General features: G+C 38.6%; 1 protein-coding gene across 3 annotated transcripts in view; it reads left to right on the forward strand.

Moving 5' to 3' along the window:
• The window catches only part of sez6b (seizure related 6 homolog b), a 973,463-nt gene that overhangs the window by 830,396 nt on the left and 128,163 nt on the right, over positions 1-14,904 (forward strand). For all 3 annotated transcript variants that reach the window (XM_043718461.2, XM_043718459.2, XM_043718460.2), the window contains exons 8-9: positions 3,601-3,795; positions 13,610-13,748. In XM_043718461.2, the coding sequence (XP_043574396.2) occupies positions 3,601-3,795; positions 13,610-13,748 (334 nt within the window). The remainder of the gene's footprint in view (positions 1-3,600; positions 3,796-13,609; positions 13,749-14,904) is intronic.

Genomic DNA, 14,904 nt, shown 5'->3' on the forward strand with positions numbered 1-14,904 from the left:
CAGAATAAGAGAACACTCATTTAAAGCTGAGAGGCAAGGGTATTTCTTCATCCAGTGGTTATGGTATGTCGGGAGCTCTTTACCACAGAGAGTTGTGGTGGCTAGATCACTGGAAGTATTTAAAGTGGAGGTAGATGTATTTTTGAAATATTGAGTTGCTGAGAGCTATGATGAACTGACCTGAAAGAAGAGATGAGGCTTAGGGCAGGTCAGTCATGATCTTGTTGATTGGCAGGGGAGGCTTGAGAGGCCAAATAGTCTCTTCAAGTTCCAAACCTTTCTGTTCTTATGAAGAGAAAATTATATGTTTCTGCACCCGAGTGAATGTGAGTAATGTGAATTTAGTTTCGAAGTGCTCTGGCTACATTTATTGATAAAGAATATCTGGGGTCATTTCCATTCTTCCCCTGCTACACACACACACACACACACGAACCCATCTATCTTGCCTTTTCATTAAATCTGATCTATATGCGCTGTTTTATTCTTTACATTTAGCAACCCATCTAATATATACCTTCATCAACTGTAAAATTGCAAGCATTGAGGCAAGTCTATAAGTAATAGTTTATTAATAATTATAAACAATGTAATTCAACAGTTCAATTCACACTGCATATAAATTAGCACACTGATGATACTAGAGAGTTTTGCCTGGCGATATTAGTCATTTCTCCTGTGAACTTGTAGCAATGGGTTTTTTAAACAATGGATCAAACACAATTGGAAGATGTGAAGCTCCCCAAAAGTGTTGCAAAAACACTAACCCATTTCCATCAAACTGAAGAAACATGCATCCACCACTCAGACAGAGCTCTAAACAATACCCCATACAAAAGATTGTGGTGCATTGCTGAGTACAAGGGAGCTGCGTCATTCACTAAAACAATTAGCTTGCATTGTGAATACCTTAGATTAATAGACATGTTTTACTTCAGTAAATTATCCACACAATATAATATGTGCATTGTTAATTAAGGTAATTTGGAGTCAATTACAACAGGAAATAAAATTGTAGAAAGTAAACAAATCCATGTGTTATCTTTTATTTAATTCATGTGCTCTCATTCTGCAAGCTTTGTATTGTACACTATGACAATTGTAAATGTTTTTGTAAATAATATATATTACAGGATGGGAATTTGTTTTATATACATACCTGCATGACTATTCACAATTTGGTAAGGAAAATCTTCTTCCGTGTGTGTTAGTTTGACTCTATTTCTCATGTTCCTGAATCAAAGGTTGTTGATTCAAGTCCCATTTCGGAACATTTGTATCTAACCTATTCCATTCCTGCCAGAGTGCAATATTGTTCAAAGAACGAGTTTTAAATGGTATCATAACCAATATGAATCCCTTAGCCAATAGCACTGAAACAGATTTGTTCACCTCATTGCAGCTAGTGCGATCCTGCTGAGCAAAAATTGGCTCTGTTTTTCCTCCACAACAATAATATTAGTCATTCTTTAAAAGAAAAAAAAAGTCATTGTCTATGTATTACTTCCTATGTAAAGAATTGCCACATAAATATAACTTTTTTCGTTATCTCATGGAATTGCTCAGGAGGTTGTGATTAAAACCTTTGGTTCTTCTTTTCCAAGGAATGAGAAATGGTTAACAAATTCTATGTCAGCACTTTTAAAGAAAAAGGAATTAATAACTGTTTCAGTGTCATAAAGAGATGCACAAGTAATGAATTGTAGTATAAAATATGATGATTGCTGAAAAAAAGATACGTGCTGTCAAATGTTTTTGTCTTGTACTCATCAGGATAGAATAGCAAAAATGCCAAATCCCAAAAGAAACAAGAATTTATACTGTATGAGAAGAGGGTTCTAAATGGTAGCATGTCTTAGCATTCTAGCTATGTCATATCAAGGAAGGAAGCCAGCCTAGGGCATTGGAGGATGCGAGATTAGCTGGCTATGCCTATTTTTATAGACAGGAAGTATGTGCCAAAGTAAGCTTTTGAATTTATTATATCTGGTTTATTGGAGTTCATTTTATATAAAGGACTCAAACTCATACATATGAGCCAGATCTATTTAGTTGAGAGTTGGGGCATTTAGAAGTGTAATGACATCATGTTCATCATGACCTATCAGGCAACCTTTTTAATGTTAAACAAAAGAATAACACAACCTTCCAATGCACTAGAATCATCCAAGATTGCCATGCTGCCATGTTATGTAGAGAACCTTCAAACTAAACTACAGTGCACTTGTGCATATTGGTGATTTGTTTCCTACGATGCAACTTTCTTTGCAATGCAGTTATTTCAGCAAGCTAAAAGAGCTGAAATAATAGATTAAGGGTCAACTTTATGAATAAGCACAAATCCAAATCACTCAGCATGTCTTCCAAAAACCACACACAATCTGTTTTGAATGCAGCTAGATAGTGAGGCAACTTTTAACTGAGAAGCAGCTCATAAGCAATCAGCCTTTAAGTTGAATTGTTACACTGAGAATAGAACTCTGTGCCTGACCATAAATGGACAAATGCAGAATGCCGCGACCAGCAGATTAAATTTGACAGAGTGGGAGTGCCTCGTAAATCTAAATGTGGGAATGTCACTGACCTAGTAATTTACTCTCTTCAAGGGGCTACATAAATGCAAATTGTTGTTAAACATGTGAGTGAAAACGTATTGCATTCTGATCAAAACTTCCCACCAACTGGAGGTGCTGAAACACCTTCATTTTGTGTCACCAGATCCTCCGTGTCTGCCACAGTTTGTTTAATTCAGGGAGTTAGTAGCTTCATGCCACAGGGTCTGTCACCCTTCCATCACGTTTTCTTCGAGAGCTGAAGCCAACAGTGTTGAAGGAAAGTTCAGAGTTGCCAATTTACTCTGTTCACAAGTAAACCTTAAATACTACTTGTGTACTTCCCAAATTTCCTTAGAAATTATATTGTACGATTGATTCAAATGCAAACCAAAAATGACAACTGAATTGTATTGGAACAATTAGGTAAAGGTAAAGTTGTCACAGTCCCGGAGGGCCATAAGGCTGCTCTCCCATTAGAGAGGGATGGTTGATGATGGCTTAACCTGTGGGCCACCAAGGTCCAGGAAAGCAGAAAGCTTGAGAAAGTGGGATCTTCATAGTAATCTTATCCCCCATCTCTAACTCAGCTTTGCATTAGTTTTTATTTTCCATTTGCAATACTGTGGGAGATTGACTACACAGTCATAGAGATGTACAGCACAGAAACAAACTCTTCGGTCCAACTCTTCCATGCCGACCAGATATCCTAACCTAATCTAGTCCCATTTGCCAGCACTTGGCCCATATCCTTCTAAACCCTTCTTATTCATATAAATGACATTTTGTAGACTCTGTAGTTGAGTAATTTTGAATTGAATTTACTGTTGTAAATTAGGTACAATAACTTATTAACAATTTTGTAGAGTGTGCACTTCCTATAGATGCTAACTCGTGTCACAATTTCCGATATATTTTTCTAAACTCCTAATGCTATAAAACATCTCATGAGCAATGCCATGGAAGACCAACTGGTGTTTGAAAATATGAGGAATTATATGCATAGTTTGTTTTTTTGTTCTGAATATATCTTTTGTTTCTGTTTCAGCCTTTGAACAGGGTCATTGCTATGAGCCATTCATTAAGTATGGAAATTTCACAACGGGTGATGCATCATATCAAGTGGGAACTGTGGCTGAGTTTTCATGTGATCCGGGGTACACCCTGGAACAAGGGTCCATGATTATAGAATGTGTGGACATCCGGGACCCCCAGTGGAATGAGACTGAGCCAGCCTGCAGAGGTAAGGGAACATAAATGTGGGAACACGTTTTCCATCAACCAGCAGAAAGCAAAGCAAAGAGCAAGCTAAGACTTTATGTATTTAAAGAACCTATGGCTTCTAGCAGATCGTTGACACCACATGATTTAACTCTATCATCTACTCAGAAGTGGTGATCAGGATCTGTACAAGCATTATAAAATCTTCTGCCCACCATATTAGTTAAAGACAAGCAATTGGTGTGCAATGCCTGGAACTTAAAATTCATTTTAATTGTTCACTCTTGTTGCAACTTTCCCAGCCCCCATTGAAACTAAATACCTAAACGAGGGGGTCGCTTGGCAGGTGTTAAAGGGCCTGACAGAAGGTTAACAAGGCATTAGTACTGTGTTGGGTGAGTAGTTTTACCAATGTTCAGCGTTCTCCATGTGAATTCATTGTGTTCAATACCTATTCAATTTTTCTGTTAAGAAAAGTAGTCTTGTTGGTGAAAACCTAATAAAATAATATTGAATGACTGAAAGGCACGCTGACATACTGGTCGTAAGACATAGCACAACAACAGCCAGTGCTACAAAAGAAGATTATAAATAAAATCTCTCAATGTTTTGACGGTCCTTGCACAATATTCATTGCTACCTTTGGCAGTTGGTAGGATTTCCTGTGTGTGAACCCTTCATATTCATCAGTAAGAGACATGAGATTGAGAGTATCACTACATCATAGGATGTGACCTAAGGGTATAGAAATTTCATTCTCTATCTTAACTCAAATTACTAGAAATGTACTCTTTTGTTATAGCCAAATGGCTTAATATTAGCCCAGATATTTGTATGCCTGAGGAATATAATGTTTATACAGAATGGCTGGCTATGATAAATGTCTGTTGGTTTCTTCAATAGCACAATGGCCACACTCAGTTTCTTATGTTGCAGGAAATAACACCCAAACTCACGCCAGATGTAATTACTCCTGAAGGATCTTTTACATTGCCTCACCTCCACATCCAGAGTCATATTGTTAAGTTTTACTTATAATAGTAAATATGAGCCCAACTCATTAGCCAACTCTTCTAGCACTTCAAGTAATCTAGCTGTTCCTCTGGCTGGTGAAATGTTTCTGTCTGACCAGCAAAGTCTTATTGGTCATCCATGGCGTATCAGGATGATTAACAGGTTAACAATTAACTCATTAGTCATGCTATAAATACAGGGTACACCATCTGTGATGGTCAAGTCCTGGAAGAGGACTCAAACTCCAAACTTTTGGGGAAGTGTATATGTTATACTGGGAAGAGAATGTTCCTTTCATTGTTTTGTGACATCAGTAAATCACCCGTCAAACTGCAAAAAATTAATAATAATTCAATTGGAGAGCTTTTAATCTGTTAAGCAGACAAAGAAAGAATAGCCTGACTGTGTATTTCTAATATTCACTGAATATTATAGAACTTTAGAGTCTGGGTGTGTATTATTAACTCTTGTTAGCAGATATGCTCGAGCATTTTTTGAACAGCCTCACATAGTGATATATTTAATGCAAAGCAATGCATAGGTGGGAAGCTAAGATAGAGGCACTCAATCCATTAAATTGTGAGGTATGGTCAGCTAGCATTGATATTACACAAAGATAAACATTCAAATGATGAACAATACATCAACTTTCTTCTAACAGAGGCACTCAGTTGCTAATTTAAATTTTTGAATGGTCTAAATTCAAAGCTAGTGGGTTTCTCTACAATTTTCAAAGCTAAGTAAAAGGGGCTAATACTCAGTGCTATTGTAGTGCCACAGTGTATTGGAACTCCAATGGTCCTTGCCTCGGAATGACAAAAATATAGACTGATTAAACCTTCAGGAGATGAGCAATGATAGAATAAAATGTGAAGGGGGAGTGTCTAACACTTCCATCTAGTTAACAGTGAAGCTGAGAGCAAGATCAGAGTTACAAGGTCATACTTGTTAACCTAGAAAGCACTGCTCTACTCAAAACTCCATCATGGCAGGAAGGTCATAGGAGGACATGAGAAATGCTTTAGGGATGACCTCAAGACATCATGAATAGGTCAAATATCCTGACTGACTCATGGGCTGGTTTGTGACCAACCAGAATAGAGAAGGCTCATTTGGAAAGAGCTGATTGAGAAATGTTATCAGGATCACACAGGCAAAGTCACCGTGTCAGAGTGAGGTCACAACTCGAAACCCGACCCTCCAGGTGGCAAAGTCTGTTGGTTGTTCATAGAATTTATTGACCATATCAGAACCTCTTGAACCAAAGGGGAAATAAATCATCCTCGATCCCCAGGGGCTGCCGAAGAAGAGAATAATCCAATTGTCTGGTAGTATGCAGCTAGACAAAGTGCAAAAGGGATTTGAAAGATTATATAGAAAAATTTGAAGGAAGAGGGAAATAAACATTTTGTTCTCATTTCACAGAAAAAAATGGAAGTAATTTGTAGCTGCAACTGATAAAGTGTTCCCATAGCGACACAAAGACAATGTTCTTTCGTTCTGCCCCTCCATTTAACAGATATATTTATCTTCTCTCCTTCTTACCCCTACTCTCCCCCACATCACCGAATGCCACCATCACCTCCCAGTAAAAATGATGTTTAGCAGTAGGTAATGGGAACCCAGTTGAGACAGAGATCAGGGATCTGCAGCAACTGATTCTGTTCAACAAATGTAATACACTTGCTGCCCAGGAGAATAAGGATAAAAACTGTTTAAGGAGATCCAGAGTACTGCCAATAGCATCATGGAACATGACGGGGTATTCAAAGGAAAGACGGAAAGCGTCATGTTGTACTTGTAGGGGGTTGAATAATTAGTTGGGATGGGGAGATGGCCAGATCATATTCTTTAAAACTGAGTGAGAGTCCCATATGTTTTGTTGCATATCTGGCACCATAGTGAAGGACAGAGACTGGGGTATAAGCTATTTTAGGTGTTATATTATGCAATCAGAGGAAACTAATTAATAATTTCATTCTAAAAGAACTTTTAGGGAAGTGCAATCATAGAATGCTGGAATTTTTAATTAAGTTTGGAAGCTATGTCATTCAAAACTAGGGTCTTAAATCTGAAGGAAGAAAACGATATAGGCCTGAGGATCAAGTTGGCCGGTGGTGGATTGAGAAATTAAAAGATGCAATAAAAGACAGACTATGGCTAGTACTTAAAGAATTAGTACACTGTTTAAAACAAGCATACGTTGCTTCAGAACACAAATGAAAGGAAAAGTGTTTTAACCCTGGTTAGAAAATGAAAAGATAAATTGTTTTCGATCAAAGAAGCAAGCTGACAAATTTACCAAAAAAGTAGCAAGCCTGAGGATTGGGAGCATTTAGAAGTTAACTCATGAGAACCATGAAACTGAAAAAAAAGGGAAAATAAAATGTGAATGTAAGCTAGCAAGAAACATTTAAAATTGGATTGTACAAGCTTCTATAGGATGTAACAGAAATAAATTAACAAAGACAAATTTGGGTCCATTACAGGAGAATTTATGATGGTCACAGGGAAATGGTGGAAAATGTAAATAATTACTTTGTGCCTGTCTTTATGGAGGTAGGAATAAGAAATCTTTCAGAAATAATAGATATCCAAGGGACTAGTGAGAATGAAGAACTGAAATAAATTAGCATTCATATGAAATGTAGTATTAGATTAATTAATGGGACTGAACATTGAGAAATCCCCAGGATAGGTAATCTGCAGCCCAGAATATGGTGCTATAGAGATGGTGGATACATTGGTGGTCATCTTTCAAAATTCTATAGATGTTGAAGTGGTATGTGCAGGAGAAAGCTGGGAAGGAGAAACTCGGAAACTACAGTCTTGATTGTCTGATGGCAGTAGTAGGGTAATACTAGCATGGATTATGAAGGATGTGATAACTCAGAACATAGAAAGTAACAATCCAATTATGTGGAGCCAACACGGATTTACAAAGGGGAAATCATTTTTAACATTTTCTGAGTACGTTACTAACAGAGTAGCTAAGGGGAACCAGAGTACTGATTTTCAGAAGGCTCTGAGCAAGGTCCCACACAGGAGGCTAGTAATCAAAACTGGAGCGCATTCGATTAGGAGTAACATAGAATAGGAATGAATGGGTCAGTTTAAAGTTGTCAGGCTGTAAGTAGGAGGGTACTGCAAGGATCAGTGCTTGAGCCCTAAATATTCATAGGCAAAAGTGAGGACTGCAGATGTTGGCAACCAGAGTTTAGATCAGAGTGGTGCTGGAAAAGCACAGCAGGTCAGGCAGCATCCAAGGAGCAGGAAAATCAATGTTTCGGGCAAAAGCCCTTCATCAGGAATAGAGGCTGGAAGCCTCCAGGCTGGAGAGAGACTTGCCAGACCTGCTGTGCTTTTCCAGCACCACTCTGATCTAAACCCTACATATTTCAATGATCAACAAATGTGATACTTCCAAATTTGTGGATGGCATAAAATGAGATGGAAGTATATTTTATGAGGATGGTGCAAGGAGGCTTCAAGGGGATTTAGAACATTACAACGCAGTGCAGGCCCTTCAGCCCTCGATGTTGCGCTGGGACTTGGCGCGTGGGATTTGAACATGGCAGATGGAATACAATGTGGATAGCTGTGAGATTGTGAGATTATCCACTTTGATAGGAAAACAAAGGTGCAGAGTATTCCTTAAATTGTAAAAAAAAATTGGAAAGCGTAGATGTTCAAAGAGAGCTGGGTTTCCTTTTTTATAAGTACTTAAGTCGAGCATGCAGGTGCAATAAGCAATTAGGAAGGCAAATGATATGCTGGAAATTATTGCAAGAAGGTCTGCATGCAGGAGCAATGATTGATTGCTTCAATTCTGTAAGTCTTAGTGAGACTGGAGTATTATGTGCAGTTTTAGTCTCCTTACGTGAAGAAGGATAAAGTTTCCACAGAGGCAATGCATTGGAGGTTCATCAGACTAATTCTTGGCTTGGGAGGATTGTCCTGAGAGGGGCAATTGGGAAGACTGGGCCTGTAGTCTCTAGATTTCAGCAGAATGAGAGATGATCTCACTGAAATTAACAAAGTTCTTAAAGTGGTTGACGGCATAAATGCAGAAAGGATGTTTTCCCTGGCTAGGGGCAAGAACAATGGTTAGAACCAAGAAAAATAATCTCAGAATGAGGAACAAGTCATTTAGAAAGAGGAAGAGCAATGTTGTCACTCAGAGAGTGATGAATCTTTAGAATTCTATACTCCAGAGGACTCTGGAAGCTCAGGCATTGAGTATGGTCAAGATAGTGATTGATTGATCTCTGGATACCATTGACATCAAAGGGATAAGGGGGTGGCCTGAGAAAATGGTCTTGAGATCAATGATCAGCCATGATTTGGAAGTGGAGCAGGCTTGAAGGGTTAAATGGTGTAGTCTTGCCCCTATTTTCTTGCTCCTATCTCGAACTGGCTTGAAAGGATATTGGAGAGAAGATAAGTGTTTGGTCTGTATGGTCCTCATTGGGAGCAACAGTGTAGACAAGAGATCCTGTCTGTCCTGTTTGAACTTGGAGTTAAATTAAAAGCAGAAACTCAAGGGTTTTAATCTCTGGATTATCATCCATGTTCAAGTTGTCAAAGGGATAAGAACCTTATCGTTATGACTGTGTAGTTGAAGGATTGGTGTAAGAAAGGAGTTCCACTTCAGGAGACCCTGGCACCCGTAACGAACAGGAAGAAGCTTTACCATTGGAATGGTTTCTTCCTGGCCAGGCTTCTTTCTGAAAGGATAAATAGGGCATTCAGACTTTAAACTGATATACAGAGGTTAGGGAGGAAAGCTAACACAAATGTATATTCTAAAACCAATGAGGAGTTATAGAAAAGGAGAGATCAAGCTGGCGAGGGTTCAGAAGAGATTTACCAGGATGTTGCTGGGTATGGAAGATTTGAGTTATAAAGCAAGGATAGATAGACTGGAACTGTTTTTACTGGAGTGTAGGAGGTTGGGAGGCAATCTGATAGAAGTTCATAAAATAATCAGAAGTATAGATACTGTTAATGATAGTTGTCTTTTCCCCACAATGTTTAATCTCAAGTCTAGGGGATACATTTTTAAGGTGAGAGGAGACAGATTTTAAAAAGACATAAGAGACAAATGTTTTACATTTGTTCCCAGGTGAAATGAATTTCCTGAGAAAGTAGTGGATGAGGGTATAATTACAATATTTAAAAGACATTTAGATAGATACATGAATTGGAAAGGTTTGGAGGAATATGGGCCAGGAGCAGGCAAGTGGGGCTAGTTTAGTTTGGGATTATGTTTGGCATAGACTGGTTAGACTGAAGAGTGTGTTTCCATGCTGTGTGACTCTAAAACACACATTAGTTTGACAAAGTCAGTTTTCAAACTTTGGTATCATATTCCCTAACTGATACAATTACAACACTTAAAAGGCATCTGGATGGATGTATGAATAGACTGGCAAATGAGACTAGATTTATTTTGGATATCAGGTCAACAAGGACAAGTTGGACCGAAGGGTCTGTTTCTGTGCTGTACATCTGTACGACTCCAAGTGAGAATACATTAATATTCATAAGTTGTGCATTAGACACTACAACCAAGGGGAAAATGAAAAATATAAAATAAACTCACAAAGAAAATAGAAAAATGCAAGGAAGACATTCTTAAAGCAGAAGAATAGATTCAGATCGAGACGTGTGGTGCTGGAAAAGCACAGCCAGTCAGGCAGCATCGAGGAGCAGGCAAGTCAACATTTCAAGTATGAGAATGAAGAGTTTATATTCGAAGCGTCGACTCTCCTGCTCCTCCCATGCTACCTGACCGGCTGTGCTTTTCCAGCACCACACTGTTTGACTCTGATCTCCAGCATCTGCAGTCCTCACTTTCTCCCGGATAGATTCGGATGTGTGACCTAAGCAAGTGTTCTTTGCGTAAATACACAAAGTATGATGTAGAATTTGAAACAATCCTGATGACAAATTCAGTTTGGAACTTTCAAGTGTTCTCATTTCTAGATTCTGCTTCCTCTCCTCCTGCTGATTTTTAAGAGCTCTGTTGGGAAGGTGATTGCAGCAAAGTGAATGCCAGTATTTTCACAAGCCAAAACGATTTCTTCAATAATTTTCAAGTGATAAACTGTTAACACTACTCTTCCTATTTCTCCACTGATAACAATTCTTTCTGTCTAAAAGTTGCAGAGACATCACAGAGGCTGGGATCCAGTCACCAAGTCACCTTTAGTAACACGTGCACAATACCTGACACTGACCCAGCTTCCTCAGAGTGAACAGAACCTCTGACACTCCTGTTTTTATCTATCAGCCAAGGCTCACTGAATGGACCAGGTTAACAGCCCCAATCAGTGAACTCATATTCTGTGAGGAGCACCTTGTTGTCCTTGTTACAATCACTACATTTTTTTTATGACAACAGAAAATATACCCACCACACCCCAGCTCACAAGTATGTTATTTTCTTTGTTCACCATTTAGTGCACTCTTTTCCACTCTCACCCTATTCAGAGATTCTCATCACAGTTTACTCATTCACTATAGCTCCAGACATCCAGTTTTGTTTCACAATTAGAGTGGTAACACATCCCCAACATAGATCCAGGATGAAATGCTGATCTGCAACATACGCGCACCAACTGTAAAATCTCATGATGGTTAGATGGAGTAGTTTCTTGCAGCTCAGGGAATTGTAGCCATCATTGTTGATTAACTTGTCAATCAACCTGCAGTTGGAATATGGGAATAGGAGTTGGAAATCATGTACTGAAACCTCCTGTAATACAGTTGTAGCCAAGTTGTGGGAAATTGTAGTTGTATAAAATTGAGATCAATAATGCCCACAATGTCAAGAATGTTTGTTATAATCATTGAGGACAGAAAGCTGCATTCAAAGTTAATGGGATGTCGTTTGTTTGTCATCACCTTTGTCTCCTGCAAGAGTTCTATCCCAAGTATCAAATAGAAGCCTGCAGAGAAGTGGTGACATTAAAATAAGCAGAATGATCCCTAGGTAACCAAACAACAGCACAGGAAGTTTAAATCACTGCTGTGTTTTGCTTACAGGTATGGAGACTGGCTGTAAAATGGTGACGGCACAGACACTGTATGAATGGTTGACTGATCAGCACAGGTGGATGCTGGAACATATAAGGTTTTAGGTATATGTATTAATTCGGAAGTGAGAAATTAGAAGGTGGTTTAAGTAGAAGGTTGCTTAGGAGCAGAGCGTGTTTTGCATGGCTGGGTAGAAAGCATCCACAAGGCTAAAGTTGAGCTTGTGGATTTGTCATGGGAAGACCTGGAGAATAAATTCACATTTTACACTCACCATTGACTTTTCCTGGAAAATTATTGACAGAAGAGATGTTATTCACTTGGGATGGGAGGTATCAAAAAGGAAAGAGTGTGTGACTTTTATCACCAATTGTCTTTTAACATATGGTTTCCCATAATTTTTGACATTGGCTGTGCAGAGAAAAGATACAAATAAAGGTTAAGTTCTTCTTGTAACAGGGGAAACCTAAAAGTCAATGTGCAGGCCCCTCTTGTACAATTAAATAAAGGAGGGAGATCAGAATTTGAAGAGTTGTATATTATGGTAAAGCAACGATGAACATAAATCAGACAAAATAACAAGAGTCCTTTTGCTAGATGTCTTCTTCCCCTCCTCTGTTTAATTGTAACAGCTATTTATTCTGTAGGCTGTTCCTTGGACCTAGGTTTACAGTCAAATATATTGTAAACTTTGTTGCTGAATGGTCCTTTTATTAATTCAATGTTTTATTGAAATTCTCATGTCAAAAAGAATTAGGTCGGAATAAGTGATTAGTGATCAGACTTCTACTTCATGCTAAAAATAATACTTGAATAAAAAACAACTCTTTTGAGTTCCCTAGGTCACTTTATCGCTAGTAGATTGTGTGTGTGAGAGAAGAATTTAAAAACACACTGTGCATGAACCCCAAAGCTTACAAAACAGTTTATTGTGTCCATACTGTTTTGAAGCCTCTTATCAAGTGTAACAGCCCTTCTCTCTCCATCCAGTGAATTCCCTGCGATTATCTGCCTGACCTGACCTGGGCTGTCCCCACGTTAATGTTCCTGAGACACAAAAAACCAGGAAAATGAAGACTGGACCTAAGAATTAGCATTCAAAAGATGCAGCTATGCCATGTCCTTGCTATCCAATAAATCCCCCTCTACCCCTAAATGTTTCCCTAAAGAAATGGACTAGGGAAGGTGCTCCAAGAGTTGTGTTGTTCTTTAACTGATTACCTACAGATGGTTGAGACTACCTTGTCCACCCTGAACAGTTTCTGTTTTGTTAGTGCATTCCACCAACAAAATCCCACATCAGAATCTCATGCTGCAGTTGTGCATTGACTTCCAACTATTCTCTATGAAGACCTGGATTGGCTTTGACTGAAGCGATCTAACTTACCATTCTGGTAACTGTCATATTTAGCATAGGTAGTCAGTGTAAAACATAATGCCTTTTGTTCACAAATGGTTGTTGCAACATTTCGAGCTAAGTGGTTAGCAAAGCATTTGGACTGTCACTTCCGTATCTGATTACAGACAAGAGAAACCAATTAAAAGAGGAATAAGAATATAGGCAAATAGATTTTAAAAATTATGGTTAAGAGTTTCTAAATTTCCATTCTGAAGATCATTTCAAATAATTGACAGTGAGGAGTTGCAAGTCATTTTGGTAATGGTACCAAATAGTTAAGGAGTGGCTTCATGGTTTTACCTTGTTAAGAGAGTGTCTAATGTCAGGAATTTATTTTATAGTTGCTTAAAGATACTTGACAGTGTTTTGTTTCAACTCACAGCTGTCTGCAGTGGGGAGATTACAGACTCTGCCGGAGTTGTGCTGTCTCCCAATTGGCCTGAAGCATATGACAAGGGTCAGGACTGCATTTGGGGAATACACGTGGAGGAAGACAAACGAATCATGCTGGACCTCCAGGTGTAAGTGCAAAATAGAGCAAAATACAGTGTGCACTGAGCGTCCCATACTTATAATCTACGTAATTTTCTATTAGATTTCTTTTTTTACTTCCTTGTTTCTGTTTTGCTGAAAGTATTGGCAGGATTTTCGCATCACCTCAGTCAAATGAACCTTTTATTGTGAACCATGACATGACTGTGACTGAAACAAGTGGCTTGGGAATTGCAAATTCAGCTTCATCAGATCTAGATGGAGCCTACACAAGCTGAATGCTAATGGAAGCTGTTAACTATTGAGATTTGTGAGCACTTTGAATACAGACTAAACTTGTTAACCTGTGATATGCTGTGGACTTCAGAATTTTACAGCCCTTTCCACTTCCCCTTCCTGTTACAACAACAAGAAGTTGCACTTGTGTAGTGCCTTTAATGTAGTGAAATGCTCCACTGTGTTGAACAGGATCAAGCAAACAGATTTTGACACTGAGGTATTCAGGATGTACAGTAATAGGCCATCTGACTGGAAGTTTTGGCAAAGAGGTATATTTCAAAAATGTGATATAAGAGGGAGGAGGAGAGCTGACCTCTGGCGTAGGTCCAAGGAGCAGTATCATGATGCAGTTAAGATGCCAAAATTCAGCTGCTTCTCGTATTATTGATTTATTTCTTCGGCAGCTTTCTTTTAGCAACCTTTCCACCAAATCTTCCTGTGATGTTCATTCATTGGATCAAAATGATCAGATCTTCTTGAATTTTCGAGTTAACAGAAGACTCTGCACAAATTTTACGCACTATCGCACTTGTCAAATTGATGAGTCAGAAAATTGAACAAATAATACAGACAGCGATGAAATCACTGTTAACCTGGGAATTCAGTAAAAAGCCAGCGGTCATAGAGAAAAGCTGGGTCTAAATTGGACAGAGCCACTTGTTTGATGGGCTAAATGGCTATCCTATTCTGAAGTCCAGGATAATGTAAGATGCTGCGAGTCTCACCTTTTCTCAGTGTCCTGTGTATAAAGTACTCACCCTCATTACAGGAAGGTCATGAAGGTGTTTTTACTGGTGAGCAATACATCAGTGACTTGATTGAGGCAATGGTCCATTGTCAGTTTCCCAATCTTGCTGAAGTCCTTGTAAATTGAAATTAGCCTGAGACATAACACTCTAAGGTTAG

This window comes from Chiloscyllium plagiosum, unplaced genomic scaffold (assembly GCF_037043375.1).
Source record: "Chiloscyllium plagiosum isolate Xiang-an unplaced genomic scaffold, Cpla_swu_hap1 HiC_scaffold_31, whole genome shotgun sequence".
Taxonomy (NCBI): domain Eukaryota; kingdom Metazoa; phylum Chordata; class Chondrichthyes; order Orectolobiformes; family Hemiscylliidae; genus Chiloscyllium; species Chiloscyllium plagiosum.